The 27,260-nt window shown below is 39.9% G+C and overlaps 1 protein-coding gene across 6 annotated transcripts in view; it reads right to left on the reverse strand.

Moving 5' to 3' along the window:
- Positions 1–4,139: 4,139 nt before the first annotated feature.
- The window catches only part of WDFY3 (WD repeat and FYVE domain containing 3), a 111,341-nt gene continuing 88,220 nt past the window's right edge, over positions 4,140–27,260 (reverse strand). For all 6 annotated transcript variants that reach the window (XM_042811730.1, XM_042811726.1, XM_042811728.1 and 3 more), the window contains 23 exons: positions 27,079–27,247; positions 26,720–26,883; positions 25,449–25,597; positions 25,068–25,188; positions 24,692–24,777; positions 24,229–24,309; positions 23,617–23,671; positions 23,163–23,282; positions 22,566–22,683; positions 21,483–21,589; positions 20,588–20,741; positions 18,343–18,434; positions 17,801–18,013; positions 16,629–16,776; positions 15,851–16,005; positions 15,253–15,411; positions 13,612–13,791; positions 12,039–12,221; positions 11,322–11,418; positions 9,978–10,307; positions 8,771–8,882; positions 8,338–8,535; positions 4,140–7,850 (listed from right to left, as the gene is read on the reverse strand). In XM_042811730.1, the coding sequence (XP_042667664.1) occupies positions 7,730–7,850; positions 8,338–8,535; positions 8,771–8,882; positions 9,978–10,307; positions 11,322–11,418; positions 12,039–12,221; positions 13,612–13,791; positions 15,253–15,411; positions 15,851–16,005; positions 16,629–16,776; positions 17,801–18,013; positions 18,343–18,434; positions 20,588–20,741; positions 21,483–21,589; positions 22,566–22,683; positions 23,163–23,282; positions 23,617–23,671; positions 24,229–24,309; positions 24,692–24,777; positions 25,068–25,188; positions 25,449–25,597; positions 26,720–26,883; positions 27,079–27,247 (3,312 nt within the window). In that variant the 3' untranslated portion in view covers positions 4,140–7,729. The remainder of the gene's footprint in view (positions 7,851–8,337; positions 8,536–8,770; positions 8,883–9,977; positions 10,308–11,321; positions 11,419–12,038; positions 12,222–13,611; positions 13,792–15,252; positions 15,412–15,850; positions 16,006–16,628; positions 16,777–17,800; positions 18,014–18,342; positions 18,435–20,587; positions 20,742–21,482; positions 21,590–22,565; positions 22,684–23,162; positions 23,283–23,616; positions 23,672–24,228; positions 24,310–24,691; positions 24,778–25,067; positions 25,189–25,448; positions 25,598–26,719; positions 26,884–27,078; positions 27,248–27,260) is intronic.

Raw genomic sequence — 27,260 nt, forward strand, 5'->3', positions numbered from 1 at the left:
GTACGAAGTAGCCGTCTCTGTGCTCTGTCAGCCTTCACTACAGCTTTGCTTCATCAGGGCCATGTGTTCTAACTTGATATTTCAGACTCGTATATTTTCATATATTACAATACCAAGAAATCAAAATGCCATCTCTCTAAATACAAGTTTGCCTTGAAATATAATTTTGTGAACCAGGAAAGCACTTGAAGTAGCTGTCAAGGAGAGCAATTTCACTCTGCGACACAGTCAACACAAGAAGATGTTTTGACTTCTACATCAATTCGGTCATGGTGGGGATGGGTTGATGGTTGGACTTGATGATCTTACTAACCTTTTCCAACCTTAGTGATTCTATTATTCTATTACTTCAGAACTTTTCAGTTACTCAAAAGCAAAAAAAAAAAAAAGGTGGGGCAGCAAAGACTGGCCGAGAGCTTTAGTTTTGCTGCAGAAGCAACACTGGGGGAAATGCGACAACTTATTTTTGATTTTTATTTTTCCTACAGCTGAACTCAAATCTACCTTGATCATAATCTCACCTTTCACCTTCACTTTCTTTGAAGGAGACTTGAACAAAGTCCTTACACTTCCCTCCCATTTAGGACTAATGCAAGTCCTTTTTTGTCATCCTTTATTGCCATTCCATTTCTCATCTCGTTTAGGACCTTATCAGTTTTAAGATACCTGCATGTACTGAATACACAGTGCTAAGGGTCCTGCTGCTTCTGTAGGTGAATTTTCAGAGCTCAGGCACCATGTGAAGAAACCTGCTGGACAGCTTTAAGCTGCTGCCCTTTCCTCACCATTTGGCAGCAGTTGGGAAATAGCTACCAGGTTACTCCGCAAAGGTTACTCTGTAATCAGAACATTTGTCCCATAATGAGTGCCCCTGTGACCTGCTGGTTAATTCCCACTGGCAGGAGGGGAGAGGCTGAGCGCTGACAGCAGCGTGGCAGTTCTCTGCCATATGTCTCCAGGACAAGCAGAGGAGAGCGGCCAGGCATTATAGAAGGCAATGTGTGCTCTGGCACAGGGCACTCGGAGAAGCTTTAAGACCCCTGCAACCCTCCCCTAAACTGACCATCTGACAGAGACTCCCCAATGCTGGATGTTGTTTCTTTTTTTAAACACATACACCCCACAAGTTATCTGTAAATATATTAAATAGCTCTTTGCAATTCAGCACCAGTACAAATTTCTACTAAGACCATCTCCTCCGTAAAATTGCTCTCTGTTCCTGCTCCTAATATTTCTATGATTCCAATCCTTTCCTGCTTATTTGAACAAACAAGTGCCAGTATGAGCTACTAGTGAAGATGCAGACCTGTGATGCTTAGGGATGTGAGCCAGTTCCAGGGAAGATCAAAGACATCTCTCCTCCTTGGACATTATGAGTAAATCACTTATAACTAGCAGACCCCATGACTGCAGAGTGTCTACAGTAAGCCTTTGGGCTTTTGTTCTTCAGGAAATAAAATCTGTCAAAGTCTCCAGTTCCCAGAATCTGCAAGGCAGCAGCCAATCCAGAAGTTATTAAAAGTTGACAACATGTGGTTTCTGACAGGTCTGGTAAGCCCTGGAAAGCTTGCTTAAGTAACAACTGCCCGTGGCCACAACCTGGCTCATGCTGAAACTTAGTTTGCTTTTTCAATGCACAGCTCTCTCTGTGCCCATTAGCTAAAAGGAGCAATCCCAGAATGTATTTCACAAACACTGCATGGAAAGCAGTGTTTTTACTACTGCATTTTCTGGTGAACTTGTTGCTACAGAACCAAGCACATCAAGGTCCTACCCTCCAGCTACCGATTTGGAGGTGCTGCACATAGCCTGGCACTCACTGGGTAAGAGAAAGGAGACTCTGCAATCAGAACAGAGGGATCCCTCAGCAGATAGCGAGGCATCAGCTGTACCAAAGCTGAGGAGAAGGTGAATTTAAATGCAACCTGCACATGCTTTCCCTCCCTTGGAGACTCAGTCTCAACAGAAGCTTGGTGTTTTACCAGAGGAAAGCAGAGTTTTCAGCTCTCAGAACAGCAAGTGTTGTCTATGGGAAGCCTCAACCCACTCTGAACATCTTTCACTTTCCTCTTCCTTGAAAAAAGCTGAGGAATCCATCATGCAGAGCCACATGATTTCCTTCCATTAATGCCACATCCTATGTGAAGCTGGGCAGCCACAAAGAGCCCCTGCTGACAGACCAGACCAACAATCATCCTCTTGAGACTTCTACAGGGCATCCAGCAATGCACAGCCACACACCGTACCCCTAGCACAGCCACGTCTTTACCCCTAGCAGTAACATCCATCTGCATCCCATTGGCATGGCACAACCTGGGCTAGTCCCCTACAGGCTGGCAGCCTGTTCACCAGAAAGAGCTGCAGTTCCAAAGGAAATTAAACAAATTCAGTGTGGAAATGAACTAGCAATACTTCTTCCAGCTGACTGCAGGCGCATCACAAGGGAATGCTGATCTGATGGATCTTATCAATATAATTTTATACTAAGAAAGTTAACAAAATATATAGCACAATATTATTTCCCACATCTGGAAAGGCAACATGCAAAAAATATCCACTATAATGCACTGAACCTCTCTCAAATCTTTTTTTTTTTTTTTTTTAATTTTAACATCATATTTTGTAGCTAGTGCAAATGGTGATAATTCACACAAAGGAGACTACAACTCGGATAGCTTTGTGGCTGCGTAGGAATTACCTCTTCAGTGTGTTACCTGTCCACTCCATCACTGTTTGTTCTGCTGCATTACTGAGAGAAGCAGGAGGAAACATGTAGCCAGTCGTCTCCAAGCCGAAGTTTTTCAGCACCAAAGCTTTACCTATGAGCAGGTTTGACCAAGTTATCATGCTGCCATTGGCAAACTTTCAAAAGAATTAATCTCCTACAGCAAGAAACAGAATGGAGGCTACTCCTGAAATAAGGCACGGTCACTAGCTATAAAGACTGAATCAGTGGGAGCACGTATCGGAGAGATAAATAAAAGTTATAAAAATTACTCATGGCACTAAAACTACAGGTTCTTCATATTATTCAGAACACTACTGGAAATTGAGCACAGGTCCGCTAACTTCAATGAGGTACAGATCCATGAAGAAGGCCAGCACATTTTTGCCAATGAGAAGAAAATGCTGAATTACCATACAGCAAGTGGTTCTGCTGCACAAACCAGCCTGGAGCCGCAGATAAGAGGGCATTTCTACTTGACAACCCCAGACCTAGCACCCTGACTCCAGAGCACTCTACTGGCTCAAGGTGCTCTCTGCTGAAGCTCCTTTGTGACCTATTCTGTGGCACCAGAGTAGCTAGGCTAGCTACAACTGCAAAGAACACTTAATACACTCTAAAAACTCCCCTCCCGCCACACAAAGCTGTTGTGAAATGAGTTTATGCTGAATGCAGTAAACACAGGTGGTTAATAACATTGCTTGAAGGTACTTTTATCTTACAGCTAAAGAAATCACTTTCTGACGAGCACTAAGAATGCAGTGAGTTCTGGTGTTAATCAGCTAAGGAACATGGCAGGTCCAGCTGCAACAAAGCCTGTTTTTTAACTGGAGAAAAACTGTTAGCAACCAGCATTGCCATGCAAGTAACCATCACAACAAAATCCCACCTTCTTCAGCACTACCAAATTAGAAAAAATTATACAAAGGCGTTGAAGGGGGCATGGTGGTGACGGGTTTGAGGTTGGACATGATTATCTCTTAGAGGTATTTTCCAACTGTAATCGTTCTATGATTCTAAGCATTAGTAAAATATTTCAACATTTGGGGATCTTAAGCTGTGTCTCACCAGATAAGGTCAAGTCCTGCTCTAGCAGTTGTCCTCTCTCCTTGGAAAAGATGACTTAAGTTTTCAATACTTCCTCCTCTTGAAATGTCCTTATGGAATGTGACTTAGATTATTCTTTACTGTCTGCCTTCTCTTTATCAGTACAGCTTATTCTTCTAAAAAACTGTCAACACTGCTGGCTTCCCACTCGCTACAATGACACTCTTAAAGAAAAAAAAAAAAGATTCACAATTTTACATAGCATCACTGCAGATGACTGTACTTGGGTTCAGAAAGCAAAACGATATCAAACAACAAGTTTACTTGTGTGGAGGATAAAAAAAACATGGTACTCATCAACTACCACTCCCATTTTAAAAATGTTTATTCAGCTGCAAATGTTGTTTATTTCCAACAAATGCAAAACAGCTTTTTGGTGGTAAATAGCAGGTATTTATTTGAAATGAAAAAAATACTTAAGTACCTGAACTATTGCATTTAATCATGTATTGTAACTGTGTTACTCTAACTTTTTGCATTGGAGACAAATATACAATGAACATTCAGATATCACAGATTGCACACTAGATAGTAAATCGTCAGGCCTTTTACGTAACCACCAAAAAACAGATATTGGATTCTGCAATATAGTACAAAATTCCACACTCCAGTCTTAGCCAGTTATCTTCAATTTACTCCCGATGCTGTACAAATAAATGGCCATTTAACTAGGGCTTACAAGTTAATAACAGGACAAAAAAAATATACATTGCACTGACACAAAAAGTCAGCTGTGTTAATAGTCATGCAACAAGTAACCAAACTTGCTGAAATTAAAAATACTGTCTAAAAACAGTTTCAACTGCATAAATATTTTATACACAGTTCATTTACCGAAACAAAAGGAGTCTTTAAATGATACAAAGCAAATATAAGAATCTACCAATTTTATACATAAGAAAGTGCAAAATAACTTATCTAAAGTGTTCTGCTATTGAACCGATGACTGTGGGCTGGAGGCAGCCAGCCCCCTCTCGTAAGCATGACATTACATTTGCACACTACATACGAATGTTAAGAGTACATGAATAAGTATACTACAAAGAACAAGGCAGGAGAAGACATGTGAGGTACTTGCAGAGAATACAGTCTACTGATGTTAGTGTACATGAGCATATTTTTGCGCAACCCATTTTTACATGGAAAACAAAGCAAGTCTTTGCATTAGAAGCTTCAATGAGAAAACCACTCCCAAGTGAACGAAGCAGTTGCCCACAGCACCAGCTGCCAGAGGAAATACGAGCAGGCAGGGTACTTCCCCTCCACCTCCTACCAGCACAAATGTGGTTTTAGAACAGTGCAACTGAGAGATTAAGTCAGAAGGCTGTGGTTATTGGTTTGCAGAACGCAAATGTGGTCCGACCTCTACGCTATAGACTTGGAAAGGAATAGTGATCCTGATTTTAGTAGGCTGCCAAAGGTAAAAAGCACAGATTGACAATGGTGCCATGTGCCTGCATAGCCATACAACGGCCAACTACATCATCACTGATGGTGCACAGTCTTCATAAGCCCACATTAGTCATATATGCCTGATCTTACTTTTAATGTTCAGATTATACCAGAGTTACTGCCAGAAGCCCTGTTTTGATTAGGGTTTGATTGGAATCAATTCACGGAACAGAATTCTTCCTTAAATTCGGTTTTGTTTTGAAAACTAGAGGCAAGAGAGGAGAATCTCTGAGGACTTAAAAGCATTTAACGGTTGTTAAAAGAGCCTTCTCTTCAAACAGTAAACATGTAGGCCACCAGCCCATCTTCTGAACTATGCTGGCTTCGCATCATTTTGGGAAGGGTCAAGGCAACGTTAGAGAACATCTGAATATAAATATTCCAGCACTCCATGCACATTTACTGAGGGCTTCCCCCCTTCTATTTTCAACAATAAATCTGCCAAGGGAGCCATGCAACGCAGCTACTTATCACAGTTTGGATCCGAAGGGATCTATTTGGGTCAGCTAACCTAAGCAAACCTGCATTTACTCAACAGTGTGCAAGGGCTCTAGAAAAGCCTTTCTGCTCATTTGGGGATCTAGTACACATACCAGAACAGGAATTTCTCATTTTACAGACCAGCACATACTTTATAAACAATCATGTCAAAATACATATTTAACCTTCAGTGCATAAACATGTGATACCAGGGTAGAGAGTAAGTGGTTAGGATCAACAAATGGATCTAGAAGGTCCAACCAAGAGAAGACAAGCATGTCTCCAAGGTACAGGGACCCACTGTCACAGAGGGGCTGGCATTTCCCACACTGCAATTCCAACAACAGCTTAAATCATCTTCTTCCTGGGGACGGAGTCTGCCCAGCACCTGCCAGTGCAGGGTAACCTCTCCGTCTGCAGCCAAATACACACACTGATGTTCTGCAGAGCAAAAGTGGGGCTGCCTGTCTTCTGTTGCTTTGGGTCACATCCGTACTGTTGTTTTGAAGAACCCAATGTGAACTTACCTAGATCTAGATCAGTTTGTCACACATTTACAAAATATATACACACACATTTAAAACAAACAAACCCACTGTTAAAACCTCCTTCGGAAAGCAGTCCACAGGCCTGTGTGGTGAGTGTGTTCCAATCCCAGTAGATGTCCATGTCTCTACTTCATCCCACATGTAGTGCAAAAGAGGTGACAGAGTAGTAAAAAAATACTGCAATTGAATTCATTTTTTTAAAACTTAAAAATGGTCATGGAAATCTACCACTGTCCTCAGGGTCATGCCACTTGCTGACACACGGAGACAGCTCTTAAAAGCATCTCTGGCAGAACAAGCACTAACCCGTTCCTGAACGACTACGTTATTCCAAACATCTTTATTTTTTTTAATTTTTTTTTTTTTTTTTTTTTTCAAATAAGCTACGGGACAACAGTGGTAAAATTCTATGCACAGGAAAATTCATTCTGTACCTGTATGCAAGCCAATCACTACTGACTTAAAGAAGGTAAAAGCTGGTTCTTGCACTGCATGAATCAGCTGCTAATGAACATTAATTAACAAAACTGCAGCTCTGACATATGTATAAAACAGGCCTTGTTAAATATGAACACTGAGGCAGTAAATAGTTTTGGTATAAAATGCAACCAAAGTTTACAATTTAGTTCCTGGTTATCTTACAGCTAGAATAAAATACTCCAAGTCCTATTCTCAAAAAAAGTTTTCTTTTGAAAAAAAATCCATGTAGTTCCATGAACAGCCTTATTTAAACGAAGATACTGTGGGCAACTGAAGAACGAACGTGCACAGACCGGATTTTTTAACAGAAATACACATAATGCCTTTGAGTTTTCTGGTTGTTTTTTGTTTTTTGTTTTTTTTTTTTGTTGTTGTTATCTAAACATTCATATTTAAGTTGATAGATGAGAAAGATGCCACACAAAGTATAGTGGTTAATCTGAAGTCCCATGTAACAGGCAGTTAGATTCATATTTAGATAAAAAGGCCATTATACCTATTTACAATATACACAGTTGCTTGCGAAGAAGGCAGATTTACAACTATCTTCTAAAAAGCCTTCCCTTCCCTCCCACCCCCCACCCCAGTACAGATGACTAGCTCTACAAAAACAAGACAAGAACTGGTGTTTAGGGTAAGTGAGGATTTTCTTCATAGCCATGTCAATAGAGTTACAGGTTGACAGTTCTACTGTATCTGTGGTTATTAACCATGTCTTCTTGGGCCTGGCTCTTCCAACGTGCCATTCACCTCATCACACACCTTCCATCAACACAAATCAATTCAATGATCCCTTATACTTTCAGTGCTTAAAATGCAGTATAAACTTAAGTGTAAACAGACAATATTCTACTCCCTTCTGATCACAGCACTATGCTCACATTAGTTCTGAGGGTGACAGCAGGACTGTACAGGGTCTCCATTTACCACCACCTGGTCAATTCCTGGGCCCTTCCTCTAAGCCCCGCTCATGCTGCAAGTTGTAGAAACAGTTCTGGCAGACTCTGACTGGTGATGAAATCTTCAGACGCTTGATTTCAGACTGAAACCGACTGCACCTGCAAAGAAGAACACCACTGTGAACACGTGTCCTCTCCCAGCCTCATCATTTTCTTCCCAGGTGTGTTAATTATCATTGCGACTTCAAACACCTCAACACCGTCCGAACAAATTTGACACCGTGTTGTGTTTGTAGATTGATAAGATGAACTATCTGCTGAAAAAGAAATATTTTTTTTCTCCTTTGCTAACTTAATTTCTCTAGGATTCATTACCTGATTTCATTCTCAGTTGACACCTACATTAAGCTGACAGCTTCACTGTTTATATAAAGGGGCACGTTTGCTTTTTCTAACTCTTCTGAGGAAATTTTGACAGCACTCATGTTTGGTTTCTTTTTGTTTTTTGTTGTGGCTTTTTTTTTTTTTTTTTTAATCAGTTTTGATAAGAGAGTGGGAAGCACAGTGTGTTTGTAGAGTTCAGTGATATGCAATAGCCTAAAATTCTATATGGGAAAGAATCTAAAGGAGGCTGGTGCTAGCTTACTTCTGGCAGAAGAGCTGCCCGCAGTTCCTGCAGTGGTGACGCCTCTCCGTGAGCGAGAACCGGACTGCACAGCCTGAGCAGCTGTCCCCTCCCTCATCCTTCACCCAGTGGTCGGCTGCTGACCGGCCCGGCTGATCACTCACAGACCAGCTGAACACTCGGCCACGGCCATCCCCAATGAGAATTCTGCTGTGATCCCTGGAGGAAAAAAGCAAAAGCATTTCCATGACTATTACGCCTCAGTAAGGTACAGACAGCGATAGCTGATTTTAGATGTCAGAATATATAATGATGCTTTAATGACCAAGAATTAACCAGTGCTCTCAACAAAAACAAACAAACAAACACAAAACAGCATTATGCAAAGAACAGTATCTGCATCCTTTGACAACACTGAAAAAATGCACTGAGTGATCACCTGTGAGCTACTCACTTGGAGATGCCGAGGGCGGTGATTTCTGCTGGATGTGCGTTATCTTTGCGATCAAATGCCGTGTGCATAGTTAGTTTGCTCCTAAACACCAACTGACGCTCCCACCGATATCCTAGAAGAGAGCAGGAAGGAGAAAAGGAAAAAGACAAATCTGCTCGTTCTCATTTCTATATCTTCCTCCCTCCCCAAAACATCCACGTGCATCAATTTGTAGAAAGGAAACATCTTTATCTCCCCGGAGGCTGATAACTCCAAGAGACTCACTTCCCACTCAAGGAAAATACACTCCTAACTGCTCCACTGCACACCCAAGGAAGGAGAAAATGCAATACAAGGCAGAGTATCGTATTTCACCAAATGCAGCTGACAGTTGTAGAGAACAGTGACATTCAGAGTGGAGCTGGCACCGAAGACCAGCAGGACTGAGAGTGTTTCATCAGTATTATTATTATTAATTTTGTCTGTAGCCAAGATTGAGATTTCCAACTGTGGTTAATTTTCTTTACAGCATCCCCTATCGTGCTGTGTTTTGGTTATGTGACTAAAACAGTGTTGAGGACATAGCAGTGTTTGAGGTACTGCTGAACACTACTTTCACAGCATCATTTCACAGCAAAACAGCAAGGTTTTCTCTTTTTTCCCCACTCTCCCTCACCTAAACCAGCAAGTAGGCTGAAGGTGTACAAGAAGCTCAGAGGTAACACATGCTGGACTGCTGATCTCAACTGGCCTAAGGATATTCCACGTCATATACAGCATCATAGTCAGTAACCAAACTGAGGGAATGGCACTTTTTGGTAAGGAAGCTGTTCACTCCAAAACTGGCTGCACATCAGTCTGCTTGCAGGAGGTGGTGAGAGCCTTTCCATCACTTGTTTATGGCTTTTTTTCTTCCTCTTTAGTTTGCTCAGTAGACTATCCTTAGCTTGACCTTTGAGTTTTTGTGCTTTTGCCCTTTTGCTCTTCCTATTCTCTCCCCCCATCCCATTGCAGCAACAGCGAGAGCAGATTAGCAGCCAGACAAGGTAAACCGAACACTATTTCTCAGGAAAAACTCAAACAACGCACAACCTCAACACAGAAACTTCTCACCAATGACTTTTGAATGTATCAGCCATCACTGCTCAAAACTGCAGAGATATTGCTTTTTGGGTCAGTGCTAACATCAAATTTATCCAACCAAGGAAGCGTACTCCTCTTCTTTTACCTGGTTTAAGCTTGCTGTAGTGCCGTGCTTCAGCATAGCCGGGGTGCAGGTGGTTAACCTGAGCGTGGGGATGTATTTTTGCTTGTCCTTCAGAATAATTCACAAAGATAAAGCCATCTTTCTCATCCAAGCTAAGCTGGTCTGACCAACGCCTGGAGTCATCTGAGCCACTGTCTGCTGACCATGCTGCTGCCACTCTGTTTGAGGCTGACCTCGGTCTGTGGCTGGTGCTGCCTGGCTGACTTTGGCTCTCCTGCAGTTTCACATCCTGACCAATGCATGGATCATCTGCGTCAGAGTCACTGCTGTCTTCTTCATGGGCTTCCTGTCCTGAATTCATGCAACAGAAAAGAGAACACCGTTAGCAGGACTGCTTATAGGCTAAGCTTTCTTCCTTTCTTGCTGCTACACTGCCTACAACCCAACAGGTGCCACCACAGCATGACTAAAGGGAAATTACACGTGGGAATCTCAGAGCCTTTGCAGAGATCCAGCTCCCACCACAGTAAACACCAGCAGAAATCATCACATTTTTCATCTCTTCGGAAACAGAGGTAGTTCCTACAATAGTTGTTCTGAGGTAGACTGGGAAAGACACAGTGAGTACAGCTTCCAAAAGTGTTCAAGAAAAATTAAAAAAAATAAAAATTCCTCCTGTCACTCAGGAAAACAGTAACCAGTCAACAGTGATGAGACTCAGGACAACTAAAACACATGAGGCAGATGTTATTAGCAGGCTTAACGTGATGTGAAAACACAGTAGTTCAGTACATTCATATTCTGTTACAAAATAGCTAAGCTGTGCAATTAAAAGCATCCTATGAGTATCATAGGATCCACATCCAAGTCTAGATCATATCTTCAACACGAAAATGAACAAAGGAAGATGAGTAAAGCAAATGCCCATCAAGCACGGACCATATTCTTCAGACCACAGAAAACACTACGGCATGGGCAGCTCCGCTTGTGTAAAATTCCACTGATGGAACATTAGGTTGTTAACTCTGCTCTTAGGCTATAATTTTATTTCAAAATAGAGAAATACGTAGCTTTTGACAATGGTAGCATCCATTAGGTTCACTGATAGCAGAAGCAACCACAGGAAGGAATTTACTCAGAACAAAAGGAAGGATGGCCATGGTTCTCCTTGCTCACAGCAGTATGAAATGACAGTATGAAGTAGTGAATGAGAACTCAGACACTTCATTGTGTCCAATGGATGTCTATTTTCCACTGAGAGAAAACACTTCTATCATTTTCTGCCCTGCACAACCGCAGGACTTAATCTATGTGAAGGGGAAATCAGATAAAAGGCAAATACCAAGCTGTGGGTAGGAGACGTACCTATTTGTGCTTCTTGGCAATCCTCTTGCATTTCCAGGACCTCTGCAGGCTCTGGAGCTGGTGTTTCTGGTACTTGCAAAAACTCCATCCGCCAGAACTGGAGGGACAGGGGACAAGCAAACTGGCATGTATGGAACTCTTAACTTTCTTCCTAGCTACTGCTAGAGTTCAGAGGCATTATTAGAACTGTATAATCACACCAGCAGTACAACAGGCAGGTCGCTGCATTTTTTTCCCCCCAAGGGTCATAGGAGGTCAACTACATAAATGCCTGAATGACAGCTGAACAAGCCTTGTGCTATTATTTAACGCTTCAGCTGTTCAAATAAAAAAACCCACTCTGTACTGCAATCTGACCAGCAGACTCTGGTTAAGACAGATGCAGGCACACACATGACAAAATAATGAAAGCCAGGTTGGACTGGCAGTGAACAGAGATGCTCTTTCTATTTTTCCTTCTTTTTCCTCTTTTCTTTCCAGGCAGCAAAACGAATTACCTAAAAGTGTGCAGAATAAAAGCAGAGAACAAAAGCTACAAACTCCAGGCACAGAAGCCAGTGAGTAACAAGTGGCTGAAATACAATATATATATAATGATGCACCCCAGAACAGCAGGACTGCTTTCAGTACCAGCCAGGATGCTGTGTTGGACAGAATTTACTTATCTATTACAAAGGCTTAAACTTATTTTTCTAAGCAGTGGTTCCAAGTACGTACCCGTACAACTCCATCTGAATGTCCTGTCACAATGACATTCTGGGTATCCCACTCGTTCATCTCTGACACAAAACAACACATGATTTGCTGGCTTCGACCAGTGAAAGTGTTCACACTTGCAGTGGGGCTGCCATTAATACTCCATACATGAATGTAAGTGCCAGCACATGACACAATATCCCCCTGAAAATACAAGTAACAACTCCGTATGTGAAAACAAATCTCAGATTCTGTTTCAGCAAAAACATAAGCCAGGTTCATTTGCATAGGTCAGTGTTATCCCAAGCACAGATAAAGATTGAGTGGAGAACCTTGAGAGCAGCCCTGAGAAGAAGGATATGGGAGCATCAATTGATGAAAGATTCAATATGTGCACTTGCAGACCAGAAGGCCAACTGTATCCTGGGCTGCATGAAGAGAAGCGTAACCAGCAGGTCGAGGGAGGTGTTTCTGCCCTTCTACTCTGCTCTCGTGAGAGATCACCTGGAGTACTGCATCCAATTCTAGGGCCCCCAAGAATGGACAAGAAGGATGTGGAGCTGTTGAAGCAGGTCCAGAGGAGGGCCACAAAGATGATCAGAGGGCTGGAGCACTTGCCATGTGAGGACAGGCTGAGAAAGCTGGGGCTCCAGCCTAGAAAACAGAAGGCTCTGGGGGGTCCTTATAGCAGCCTTCTACTACCTGAAGGGAGCCTACAGGAAAGCTGGGGAGTGACTTTTTATAAGGGCAGGTACCAAGAGGATGAAGGGAAATGGTTTTAAACTGGAAGACAGTAAATTTAGACTAGATACTAGGAAGAAATTCTTTACTGTGAGGGTGGTGAGACACTGGAACAGGTTGCCCACCAAGGCTGTGGATGCCTCCTCTCTGGAAGCATTCAAGGCCAGGCAGAATGGGGCTCTGAGCAGCCTGATCTGAAGGAAGGTGTTCTTGTCTATAGGAGGAGGGCTAGAACTAGATAATCTTAAAGGTCCCTCCCAACCTAAACCATTCTATGATTGCAGCAGCAACTTTGAAGTAATTCCTAAGTAATTCCTGTTCAGGCTGAGACCCTAAATAAAACTGTAGAATTACATACTTTTCTTTTTTTTTTTGACTGTAAACAGAAAAACAGACTTAGTAACAACCTGTCTGCTGAATTTATAGAATAAGTAGATCAATTCCTTTATTTTTCACCAATCCCACAGCATATTTTAAATACCTTCCCTCTTTTATGACTCAGCTCAAACCTCCCATCTTTTTTACTGACACGTGCTACATTAAAGTTCATATGATCCCTTCATAATTGGGAAAAGGGCAAGAAACAGTCCTTTCATCTAGCGCAGAGGGGAAGTAGTAGCTGTGCTTTAAAACACCAGCAACACTACAACAACTGGATGAGCAGCTAACAAACCGTGCCTCTTACTACCCTCTTCTTCTCACTACAATTTATTTCCTATAACAGGTAATAAGTTTTAACATGAATTAAGCAAGCTTCCCCAAACCAATGGAAGAGCTTAATTTGTTTTTCTTCAGTTTAACAATTACAGATTCTTGCTAACACTCCCACTACACATGGACGTTTGCTTCTTACCGTTAATTCATTTATACAGAGTGCTGAAACTGGAGCCCTGTGACCTCGAAGCTGTGTAAGAAATGAGAGCTTATTCAAATCCCAGATGATGCAGGTGCGATCCCGTGAGCCGCTCACGATGATGTGATACGCCAGTGATGCTGTTAAGCACGTGACAGTGTCAGTATGACCCAATAATGCCTGCCAAAAGAAGACAGAAGGAACATGCTACAATCAAGAGAGAACACAAAAGTTGTTGTATTAAACCTAAAGAGATTCAGTCAACGTGAACTCAAACACTTTATCAGAAGGCCCAGCTGGACTGGAAGTATTTAGCTGGTGACTGCTTCCATAACTGAAATTGATAGAAGTCATTTTCTGAAAACAAAAGTTCTTTTTAAATAAGAACTGGCTCCTATTTAAAAACCTGTTGGTGTTTGAGAAAAGCCAAAGAAAAGAAAAATTACAACCAAAAAGACAAAGTTCACAGCAAGGAGGAGAAAATTTCAAACGTCTGCTTTGAGAAGACCTCTTTTCTACATTTTAGGCCTGAAGTAACAATTGGATAGAAATCTGGAATACAGCTGGATTTCTCCTATTTACCAAGTTACAAAGTCATCAGATAAGCTACAGCAACTGGCCTTGCACTTACTCTGTCCTCATTGGCAAAAGCAGAGCAACTTAAATGCGTCGCCCTGAAATTCAAGATACAGTGCCTTATCTTGCAGTAACTGTTAGCAAAACACTTCTGAAATACAGCTTCAGACAGTCCATGTTACAGACCACTGGTGAAAAGTTAATTAATAATTCTCTAAATTTGTTCAGCTAAGTTTTAGTTGAAGTTTTCCACTGGAAAAAAAAAAAAGTCCTACTGTTAAGATGCTAACAGGAAAAGTGACACTTACAATCCGGCTACTTAGAAGAAGACATTTTGTTTGTTTGTGGTGGGTTGGTGGTGTTTTGTTGGTGTGGTTTATTGCTTTTTGTTTGTATGTTTTTGTCTTGCTTCTTGGCCTTTTTTACGAAATACACACAGAAGACTTCCTCTGCACTTAGCTGCAACTGACTTAAAAACACCGGTCCTTTCTTCATTGCATTCAAGACTGATGTTTTGAATTCACAAAACAAAAACAATGTAAAGGTATCCTGAAAGAGTATTATTGCACTCCACAAACACGTTACTGCCAGAAAAAGCAAAGTTTGCCCAAAAACACAATTTAAATAACTCTACAAGAAAATAAAGAAGTATAAAAAGTAGAAAAAGGAAAATGAACAGTAGAGACAGCTTCTTTTGCTGCCCTCCCTGTCAGTCTTCAGATGGAGGTATTTTATAGAGATCTCTACAGTAGTAATACAGCTTATTCCACAGAAAACACATCTGCATACTTTTTTAGATTTTTTTTTTTTTTTAAATAAAAAAATATTATCATTTATTTTTTAAAAACATTGCTATTTTATTTCCCATCTTTAAAACAAGTTTCACATGGTCAACAATCCTCAAAATGATGAAATTTTTATGATACATTTTACCTATTTTCAGTGTAGATCTCTACTGGGACTATTCAGATTTCCAAGTCTACTCAGCTCACAGTTTCAAAGCTAACAAACTTCCTTTGATCTTGGAACGTCATTTCCCTAATTGACATCTTTGCTGTATTTTACCTGCTTCAATGTGAGGGCTTTAGCTTTTTCTTTGGAGATGCCCATTTCCCACACACACACCGCTGTGCTTGTTCCCCCAGTAATAACCAGCTTGGGATTGGGACAAATGGCACACAGTATCTGACCCCACTCTGACAAACATTCATAAACAATTACTGCCTGGAAATAAAGAAAACAGAGAAGGATTACTTGCAACATTAGAGTTAGGTGTGAAAAATATAAAAGCTCAAGTGCCATCCTGCAAACTGAACCATTAAGTAACCAAGATTTTGCTGACATGCTTTTCTCAAATATAAATAATTCCAGGCTCTGCCATAAGATGCCTCCTGAGGGAACACAAGAAGTGAAATTTAATTACATGATTTAATTGATTTGGTTTTTTTTCTTCGCAGTCTTGTTAAAAGTTATTATGAATTGGCTTATGTTATTCTGCTCATGTTCCAATGAAGAAAATTGGATTGGGAGAAAGAAAACACAGAGCACAAAAAACATTATCAATTCACAAGCAAACTAAGTTTTCATCTTTAGATTCCTTTCACTATTAAATAGTGATTTCTTTTGGTACACTCAGCACTGAAATGAATTTCAGAAGACAAACCTTGTCCGACTCGTAGGTACCCAGTCTACAGCTGAGGTCTGCGTAGCCCCAGGCAAAAGTTTTATTCCATGTAGGAGGGATGAGAACCTTATTCTGTTCAACAGCCAGAATGCCTTTATCGGTACACACAATCTGTCCCACAGGCTCCTTGAGTTCTAAAAAAGAAGATAGTTATCTTTTACTGAAGAAAAAAGACTGATGCTGTCCAATCCTATTAAATACCAGATGCTCCACAAAAACCAAATATTTGCATTGCTTAAACAATTACTCTGGTCCCACGTACAATGCTGCAGGAGATGTCCTTCAAGCCAAACAAGGCACAGACGTAATCGCTTTGATGCTTCTGAGCATTAAAAGTGATTGTGCTATTTTCAACACTATTAAAAGTAATTTTTTGGTATCGATGCCAATGTCATGGTCAAACATTTCCACAGGTTGCATTCTTAATCAGTGATCTATTTGCTGCTTTTAATCAAGTTCTGCAAATACTGATAACACTTTTTTGTTTCCTATCCTTGAGTATAGCCCTGTTACATTTTGTGGAATGGTACATCCTTTTCTCTTCAATTCATTTAATCAATTAAGAAAGAAAATACCATATGGCAGTTACCTACTTTGCTGACAGTTAACTTTTAATCACTCTAATGTCAGAGATAAACAATGTCAGAACCTACTCCTTTGGCCTCAGCACAGCTACCAGTATCCCTTCCTGCCAACCTTCTCAGCATTTTTTGCATTGAGAAATTGGAAAAAAATGCTCCAAATACTGTGGTTTTACCTTTTACTGGTGTGAGAGACGGCCGCAGGTTGTCCAAATGATGGAAAAAAATCTTGTCACTTGTGGAACCTGGGGGCACAGAGGTTCCTGCAGCCTCCCCATTCAGTCGGCTTCTAACACGCTTTGGAGGGTGGGGCTTTTTGAAGAGCTGAAAGTCATCAAGAAATTACAGGTTTACAGGAGCACAAGCTAAAGATTAGCAGTGTTTCATTCATATTCTAAAAATGCTGCAGATCAGCAATCAGCAAGCACTACTTAACTGTTCTCTGCATTCACGGATTCACTGTTGGGCATCCACTAATAAATTACAGCAAACATTTTGACTTCAGCACAACTTCAGCAAATAATACAGAATTCAACTGTGATACATAAGCAAACCATTTTTGGAGCCTCCACACAAAGGTTTATCAGATGGTAAATTCATTATAAACCTTTTGATGGCGTTACGTATTTACAGTACCTAACTTATGAATATAAATCTTTACCCATATTTTGTAAAATTTCACCTTCTTTGACAACAAAGTTGTAAAAGCACTACAAGAAGAGCTGCAATTTCAAGGCTGAAAGTTATTATTTTTTTTAACCTATTAGCATATTCAAGGTACAGGGAACATACATAAACCTGATGTAGTTGGGCTGTGAGGATGTACACGTTTCTACTGCTCACACAAAGTCAATGGGTATGAAGGGCAACAGCAGGACTGTTTGCCTCAGCCCTCCCTGCACCACCCCACACCACCACACAGCTGGTCTAACAATGTGAGAGAGGCACATAATTTTTTATTTTTGTTTTTTTTTTAAGAGTTATTATAGAAATTAACTTATCACAGGAAAATGGCACTTTCACTGTTGCCCTCAGTCACATCAAGTGTTACATTTTTAGCAGCAACATACTTATTTTTTCAACACTTATTTTTTTTTCTAAGTTGAACAATGATGTCATAATTTTTTTAACCTTTATTTTATGAGTGCAAAACAGAAAAAAGACATTTCCCTTCTTGTGAGCAAAGTCCAAATTCTTTCTGCGTTGCAGAAACAATCATTGCACATTACTGGAAGAATACGAACAAACATTCTCAAGAAGTTTAACTCCTCAAACACTTTCCTCCTCTGTTTCAATACATTTCAGCCCATGTGCCATCTGGCAAATAGAAATTCTGCAGATGGTGTACCTGCTTTGGTATCTGTCCAAAGTTGTTAATGAATCCTATAGTAGCTGTCTCTTTTAACGGATCATTGATGTTATATATATCCACTTGCCCCTCATAGAAGAGATGGTGAAAGACATTTACAGCTTCTACTGCAGCAGGACCTTGTTGTTTATAGCCAAAGATCAAGTCAATCCACTCATGCAGATGTGCACTCACAAAGTCACATTCCAGAGCCTGAAATCCAAAGGACATGCACTGAAATTAGCCACGTCAGTCACCAGTTGAGTCTACTACACGTGCCATAAAGAAAAAAGCAGAATACACTGATATATTCTCAGCATGTTTTGTTAAGCTTTTTCATTTAAACAACTCCTGCCTCAACTTACTCTCTAGACAAAAAGGAAGAGAAGGAAATGCCAAGTCTGCAGCTATTTGTGACAAATAGCCATCAGCTCAGAACTCACGGACCAGATAGCAGCTGTGACTGCATGAATCAAGTCATGTTTAACATGCAGCATAAAGGCACAACTGAAGTTTTCTACTGCCATTAAAACTCAGATTACCTCCCGGTGAACCCTGATAAATTCACGAGGGTCTCCTTTTGCCCATGGAGGGAGTATTACATCTCCAAGTTTAGTGCCATTTTGTTTGCAACCTATAAAACAAATTAAAAAAATCAGAGATACGCATTGAAAACACATAGCAACAGCAATGGTTTTTAAAGTCAACAACAACAAAATCTAACGTCTTTCTTTTATAAGAAAACATTTTTCAGACTTTTTGTTTAAATACTGCCTTATCTTTAAAGGTCAGGCAATAAAACCTGAAGATTTCCTACGTAGTTGTTCATATATGGTATCTTGCAAGAGTAGAAAAATAGGAATCGCTCAAATATTCCTTATTAGGGTTTTTGAAGATGACAATACTGTTTCAGAGTTCTTTTAATACAGCTTGCACTGAAACAGCAGATACTCAAGCAGCTGTGGAGCTGGCAGCTAAAGCCATCATTGCACCAAGGCACGTTTCCCATCTTTTCTTGACCTCTGTGTTATTCGTGATGTAAAAATGAGTAAATGCAACAGCTTGAATTTTAAAGAAGAAAAATTTTCTGCTTAGCATGTATTTAGCAGCAGACATGTCAGCTGGGTGTATTTTGAAGGAAAATAAATCCTGGTACTCGATGGTTTATCAGCAAATTGCACTGACAAGCCTTAGTGAAACAGCTTTTGACTATAAATTTGTTTTCTTTGAAATAGAAACAGATTGTGTCAAACAACTGAAACTTTGTTTTACACACGAGAATAACTATATGACAGTACAGCTAAATATTCATGTACTGACACTGATGAACTAACAGCTGTGTGCCAAAAGTTTCACACCAAAGGATTCTGGTCAATGACCTGGGCACAGTCTGGCCACACACAGTCATCCGGGTTCCAGAGAGCTCACTTCTCACTCTGAATACTTAATGCTGGTATGTTTAGACTACTGAAAACCTATTTAGCCTATTTGTTAAGACTTCCAAGTTACATTCCTGTGTTGCAATCTGTTGCTGAGAGACGATCCACACTTCTTACTAGCTCAGAGGAACACCAGCAAGCTTCCAAGTTTATACAAGCATACAAGTAGTACAAGCAGTGTCCTACATTTCTTGCATAATCTCATTAGGCTTCGAATGTTTTCCTCTCTATTTGGGAGCAAGGAAATAGAATGGGAGCAGGATAAGTATGAAATAACACAAATTGAAGTATCCCACCTTAGCAATTCAGAACAAAAAACAATTCCTAGTGCTGTTCTAAATATTGGTTGAAAAATTTCTTTCGCCTGATGATCACAATCTAAATTTATCAGATGTTGAACTAAACAAACAAGACCAATACTTTTACAGTCATGGCCATACCCTCTTATGTGAAATACATTTGGAAGATGTTCTGCATGTCTTTTTTCCCCATTTGTTATTGCTTTTGTAAGGTTGCACTTCCAATCTCTCACAACACCTTCTGAACAACAGATCTGAAGCTGCTCAAATGCACCACCCAATCTTTCTTATGGCTATTAGACTCACAGCACAGAGCTGAGAAGAGCTTAATGTCTCAGTAATGTATGACATACATTCCAAAGAGCACTTAACTCCTATGGCAGATACATGTGAAATTAGACTCTTAAATAGTTATTGCTGTAAAAACTAAGAGCCACATTTCAACAAACCTTTTAGAAACAGTTAAAGAAGAAGTCCTAAAAGTGAAAACTGTCAAACAGATTTTGTAAAGTCTGAAAACACTAAGGAAGATAATATATAACATAACATAATGAAGTAACATGCTACATATAGAAAAATGGAAACCAGAGAACTGCAGGTAAAATGTGACTGAGTTTTCAAAGTGGTTTAAATGAAAATAAATAAAAAAAATTTAAAAAAAAATCACCAAATCGACCAGCAAACAAAACCACCCCATCTTAAGCTGAAAACTTTTTGAGTAGTTAAATGTCTTTCTTAGCAGTTGTCAGAACAAACTATTAATTAACTTTTAAAATGAACACTTGCTGCTTGAGAAAATGAAGTAGATAAAACTGAAAGAAAAGAAAGCATCACAAAAGTAATTAGTAACTCCTGCTATATTCTTACTGATGAATCAATGAGCTCTGTATCACTCAAACTTTTAAAAATAGTATACAAACATGGAACCATCTATCCTTTCCTCATGCAGTCAAGTGCATCATATTCTTCCCACTTGATGAGCTTTTCTCATGTCAGACTGCCTGCAACACACTCACAGTGGTAGCAACGCTACCAGCTGCTTTGCTTACCGAGATCAAAATTGTTGGAATTGAGCAAAAACTCAGGGAGGTAGAAAAACTCTGGGATGAGCTCTTTGACGTCTGCCATGTTGTGCTTTGATGCTGAGTACCAGGCCTCTCGCACACTGTGAAACATTCGATCTGCCAGGTCAAAGTGACCGCCCTGCAGGACAAAAGGAGAACCATCAGATAAGCCCACCAGAGTACCCTGGCTGAGAGAAGGAGAACCAGAACACACATACACAAGGTATCAAGATAGAGATATCTTCAGCATGTTAAGAAACACACTCAATCCTACTTCAAATTTCAGTCTGGGGATCATCCCAGAGAAAATACATTTTTCTTTGCTTGATGACTTCCATGCACGACCACTGTTAAGATCCCAGCTCCTCCTCAATCTGCCAAAAAATCCAGGCTCTGCAAATTTTGGTTTACTTTAACACTCAGTAACAAACTCCCGGGATAGAAGTACTGGTTTAAAAAAACAAAAAACAAACAAACAAACAAAAAAAAAACAACAAAAAAACAAAAAAAAAAACCTTTTAATTTTGTGCGAAGATGTTAAGGAACTGGCATACAACTCTTTCAACAGCAGACTAACAAAGCCTGATTAAAAATGTAATTTTTTTCACAGCAAAATCATCTTTGGTTTTTGCCTTGTGTTATTTTGTTCATAAATTTATTCAAAACATTCTAACTTCATGAAGAAATGTGAATTCCATTGCATCCTCTATTAAGTAACCTCAAAGATTTCTGGACCAATCCAACCTGCAATCACTCAACTGAATTTTTTTTTTTCCTAACATGTCTTATGAAAACAAAGGAGATAGATCTCATTTTTTCATGTAGACCTCAAATGCACAGCAGGAAAGCAATACAGGAAGTGAGGTCTTATTCTTTTTACCTGTAGTCGTAAGAAAATCTGCGTAAAAGGCTCCATCCGGACAAGATAGGAAGCCACTATCATGGCAGATGAATAGTGGGTCCCATAATGATAAGCTGGAGTTTCGCCTGCAGAAAATTAAACATCATGCACATAGATGAAATAAAGCAGTTAGGTGAAGCAATTACTGGTGACAGTATTAACTAGTGCTGCCTTGTATCTACTCTGTGATCGTGGACACATTTAAAATTGGCACTTGTAACTTTCATTCCCGAGTTATCAAAAACTATGTTTTCTTGTGGCTATTTCAGTTAAAGCTGCAATGCAGTACCTGTAATTTAATGGGCTTCTGCCCAGCAGGATCAGGTTAGTCTTTTTTTTTTTTTTTTTTTTTTTTTAAATTTAAAATGCTTGAAGCATTCCAACACAGCTATGGTGATTTCTGCTGATAGAACATTGTTTACTTCATTATTCTTGATTACTCTGGAAATAAGGCCTATGAAGAAACAATTATCTGAATTTCTGGCTACAGATTTCGTACAGCTAAAATAGCATCTAAAATAGAGAATATATAACTTGACTGTGTTCACTTTGAAGCATTATGAACTTAAGAATTTCCTAGTGCCTCTATTTCTTTTGGATAGTAGCAAGGAAATGGTACTTCCTGAGCAGGAAATCATACATCAAACTCAGAAACGAAAAAGCTGAACTGCTGCTACTGCAGAGGTATTCACATTCCTCTGTACAACTTACTGCCTTTCAGCAGTGCTCAAACTGTACTCGTTAAAGAGACTAGATGTGTACTACTTCTGTACTCTGCCCATTTCTAGCCTTTAGATGCCGTTAAACTGTTTTGAAAAACAACTGTTTTGTCTTCATTTTTATATATAAACACATGCTGGTCAGATCTAAAAATCAACAGTATAACAATACTGCTTCACTTCTAATTTAGTATTTGTTCATAGGTCCTCAAAGACCCACAGGAGGGCTCTGCATATCCAGATCCAGAAGTCTTGAGTCATGTAATTAAAATTCACAACATCCTCCTGAACTGTGGCAGGCTCCTGCCTGTCTCCTTGTCCTGCAGCATGTACCACTTCTTACCATTGGGATCTTCCCAGTCTTTGTATCGTTTCTTGTACTGGGCCAATCTGTCTTCTGTTTGAGCTCCCATGGGCTTTGCCAGGTTTCTGAATGTCTTGGGATTTGTAAGATCCAACTCCTTTAAAAATAAATATTAAATAATAATAACAATATTAAAAATAAAACGAACATAAATTCAATTTTAAAAACACATGCTTTCCCTGAAGACACAACATCCTTCAAGATATACTTCAGAAAGCTAATGCAAAAACTTACTGCTGCACTCTTGCATGCTGACACAAAGGAGGTGCAACTGCCTTAGTACAAAGTGAACATGTGGGCCTTCACCTGTCCATTAGCACCCATAAAATCAGGATGGGCAAGGGCCTTCCTGCACAAGACTGTCAAGCACCTGCGCTATCCTACCCACTGACCACACAGGCTGGACATTACAAAACATGAAAATAAAAAAAGGCAATAAAGATACGCCTCGATTTTATGGAGGTAGTGCAAGCCAACTCACAACTCAAACACGTAAAAAAATTACTATTAGACTGATTGTATATTTATTTACCTCTCAATCAAATTACTATTAGACTGATAGGACATTTTATTTACCTCTGAATCATAGTCTGCGAGGACCCAGGGAAAGACAGGGTACTGCATGAGATCATTGTAGGATCGGCCCGCCAGGGTGTTTAAGTGCATCAGGTACTGGAAATTACTGATTTCTCCTCTCTGAAGGAAGACATAACAGAGCTGTAAAAACCCCACTTCACAACAATCAACTGGGCTGTCAAACTTCTCAGGTGCTTGCATTAGCTCTCTACAAACATAGGAAACTTACATCAGTATTACAATGTCCAAACTCTATTTATACTTTTAACGATAGAATCATTTAGTATTTCATGATGAAATATACCCAAAATTAAATATAATTTGAGCACGAAATATAACCAGTTACAGTACTGAGATACTTTTTCTAAAGCAGTACTTGTTCATAGGATGTAACTCAGTTGTACTAAGTATATATCACTACAAAATGTGCAAAAAAAAAAATGATAGCACTTACTTCCCATCTTTGAGTAACAGATTTTTCTCCCACTAAAGTACTAAGCAAGCCAGACCTAGATAGGAGAAGAAAGTACATTTTCTGACTTATCAATAGAATTTGAGTTGCATCTTCATAGGACAATTCAAAACGCCAAGATTAAAACTTACAAGTTCAATCAGGCAAAATAGATTTCATTCCTTTTGGCTTTAGCAGTGCACATTTTATTTCTGAGCACAGACAGTTGAAATAATGCACTTTATACATGCAATTCAGTGCACATTCAAACATACCTGACAGGCTGCTGAGGAAAATATCTAACAACCCAGAGAAGCCAAATAGTTTTGCAACTTCAATTCTTTCAAAATGTACCAATAACTTTAATCTATGTATTCATATGTAAATATAAATTTATGTAAAATATGTATTTATTTGTAGGAATACATACCAAAAGTGTCAATGATGCAAGAACATTTAAAGAAGTTGGAGCATAAAATTAGTATTTATTTGGCATTACCCAGTTATAAACAGAGGTTTATACAGGAACTCCCCAAGTACATCTGGACATTAAGGTAAGCATCACTGATTTGAAACCAAGGAGATAAAGAACTTATGAGGAACGGCAAAGCTTACCCTTGTTCTACGCTGGTGTTTGGCCTCTGTCCAGACACTGACTCTGAACTGTCAGTTAGAGATGGCACCACAGCCAAAAACCTGCACCGACAGGTAGAAGGAGATTACCATTAGTGTCTGATGTAGGCATCTCTTCTTCTTAGAAATGAACACGTCTGGTACAATTATTTTGTTCTGAGCAGCTGTGTAACATCTTTAACAAAACCAGCACATCCCTTCTCTCCCTCCATCCACACACAGTCACAGCTCTCATACAGACCACATGCAGCAAGTTCAGCATACAGGCATTAGCGCTTCCTAGTGGCTCTTTGGTGCCATGCTATATTTGCTACAGAGTTATGAACTGTCTCACACCAATCACTTGCAATCTTGTTAGCCAATCATTGTAGGCTCAAATATGACTCAAGACAGACACTTGCAAATAATCATATTAAATATCCTAACTTAAGTTACTTTACAATACCTCTGATAAACTTTATTTCTGACCCCTTTTTGGAATGCCAGAAGATAGTTTCGTCCGTCTCCTGAGAAAACTTCAATAGCAATTGGCTGAAAACAAACAAGACAAACAGGTCACCACTAACACATCTGCTTGTCACTTTCAAAGGTCAGAAATAAACCAGTTTGGCTATGCTGAGCTACACATGACACAAAATTATTGCAATGCACACTTTGTCTAGTGTGGCCAGCTGCTCTATTTTCAGAACACTAAAACCCACTAACTCACCCATTTAACTAAGTCACAGTAGACCAAAAAGTTCAAGATCAGATATTTAGACTTGTATTTCATCACAATGAATAGCTTTCACTTGCCAAATTATGATCTGTGCCCAAGTTACCTGCAAAAGGTATCTCCTTTTATGTACTTCCTTAATATCTTCATATGCAAAAATGCTGCACGTTCTTTTGAGTTGACTTGGACCTTGCCTTGCCCCCCTTGGTATGATTGGCTCGTGCATCCTGTAAATGAGCATAAACAGGAAAGTGATTAAAAGAGATGCATTGTAAGAATCATTCTTTTCATTCATATGAGAGCGCAGGCATGGAAAGAACTTGTTTCACAATAAACCAGCTTAGTATTTTGTGAACGCAAGAGGCAACTGCTCCTGAGATTGTCAGCAGTTCTGACATTATTTTGTAGTTGCCCCCTGAAAAAATTTCATTAAATATCTGCTGTTTGCCTACTAAAGACTGATTAAACTCTTTATTCATTCACTCACTTTGGAGGCAATGTCTCAATGTCGCGTATTTCCCTGGTGGCCGTCATGGTGAATCCATCAATTACGTAGAAATGCTCTTTGCCAAACAGGAGCAGCCCTTCACTGGTGTCAAGGCCCTGAACCCGAGCACAGCGGTACATGTGCTGAATCTGAAATGAAAAACAGGCACTTAGCAAAAGTAGGTCAACGAGCTGAGACTCAGACCATTGCTCTGTTAGAACCAATCCCAGACACTGCTTTGTTATACACAGATGCAGTAAAAATTTAGCCATTTCTCCTACTCATTGAGAAAAACATAACCTTGGCAATCAGCAACTGAGAAGGTAGTTTAAAGGAAGTTTCCTCTCTATGGTATAGATTGGTAAGTTTACTAACTTACTCATACATGTACGGCTTCTTGGGCATATTCTACAAGCTGTAACCAATTTCACTGATCACAAATCTACTGACATACTTCAGACAAGACGGAATGATGAAATAACCAGAGCAGCCTTTCAATGCTGTTCTTAGGGATAAAATATTCACTGTCCATAATTTTCATTCTAATGATAAGAACAATTGATCAGTTTGTAGAGTATTTATATTTTCAACATGCATTTCCTCTTTCAGCTCATTATGCCAACCGGGTAAGCAGAGGACAGCTGTAGGACGTGTTATGAGGAGCGGCTGAGGGAACAGGGACTGTTTCATCTGGGGACAAGGAAGCTCAGTCAAGACATTATAGCTCTCTACTACTACTTGAGAGGGGGCTCTGGTTAGATGGGAGTCAGTCTCTTCTCCCACATAGCTAGTGACAGGACTAGAGAGAAAGGCCTCAAGTTGCAACAGGGGAGATTCAGGTTGGATGTTAGGAAAAACTTATCTCTCAAAGGGTAGCCAGGTGCTGAATGAGCTGCACAGGGAGGTGTTCAAGAAATGTTTGGATGTTGTACCAAAGGACATGGTTAAGTGGGGAGGTGTCGGTGGATAGGTGGACTGGATGATACTGGAGATCTTTTCAAACCTTGATGATTCTATGATTCTATGACTCAGTTCTAGGACAGGTTTGGTTTTCCTTAGCAGGTAGGAGGTTAAAAAAAAAAGTTTCCAGTACAGTGTTTGAATTGAAGCACGCATTTCTTATCAAAGATATTACAAGAAGCACCTGATGGAATATTAAGCAGATGCAGCTGTAAATCAGGAAATGCATATGAGGATGTTTATTTCTGCTCTCTACATGCAATGCAGAAATTCCAATATAGTAAACACGGTTTGTTTGCAGTACACAATACCTTCTCTCCTTCTTCAAGAAGTCGAAGCAAAGTTGTATTGTCAGTCTTCTCTTCTTCATCAATCGAACTGCCCTCAACAATTTGATCTTGTGACTGTTCCTGGTTCTCATCATCTCCTCCATCAGGAGCAGACCGAGACCGTTTCAGGGGAGGCTTCACTAGGCCTTGAAAAGGAGAACAAAGATAAAATTTAAAAAAATAAAAATTAAATGATCATTGTGAAAAACCTTTTCAAGTTTAAAATTTCTGCTGTGGCAGAAAACAGAGCCCAACATGTTTATCTCAGTGCAAATGTAATGGAATATGTAAAGGCAGACAAATTTAAAGAAACTGGAGCAGGATAGAAGAAGTGATCTAACCTTTGACTCTCGCAATTGTGTCCTCCCCATGTTCTGGCTCCTGCTGAGTGGTTTCACCCACTGTGTTTTCCTCTATGGTGTCCTGGAAGATGGCAGGGTTTCCAGATGCCAGGCGCATGTAGTACTCCTTACTGTCATAACTTATAGCCCTTCGGTAGCGAGCAGGTTTCTTAGAAATAATT

The sequence above is a fragment of the Centrocercus urophasianus genome, unplaced genomic scaffold (genome assembly GCF_019232065.1).
Source record: "Centrocercus urophasianus isolate 14NV4802_14NV808 unplaced genomic scaffold, USGS_Curo_1.0 seq_13, whole genome shotgun sequence".
Classification (NCBI taxonomy): Eukaryota; Metazoa; Chordata; class Aves; order Galliformes; family Phasianidae; genus Centrocercus; species Centrocercus urophasianus.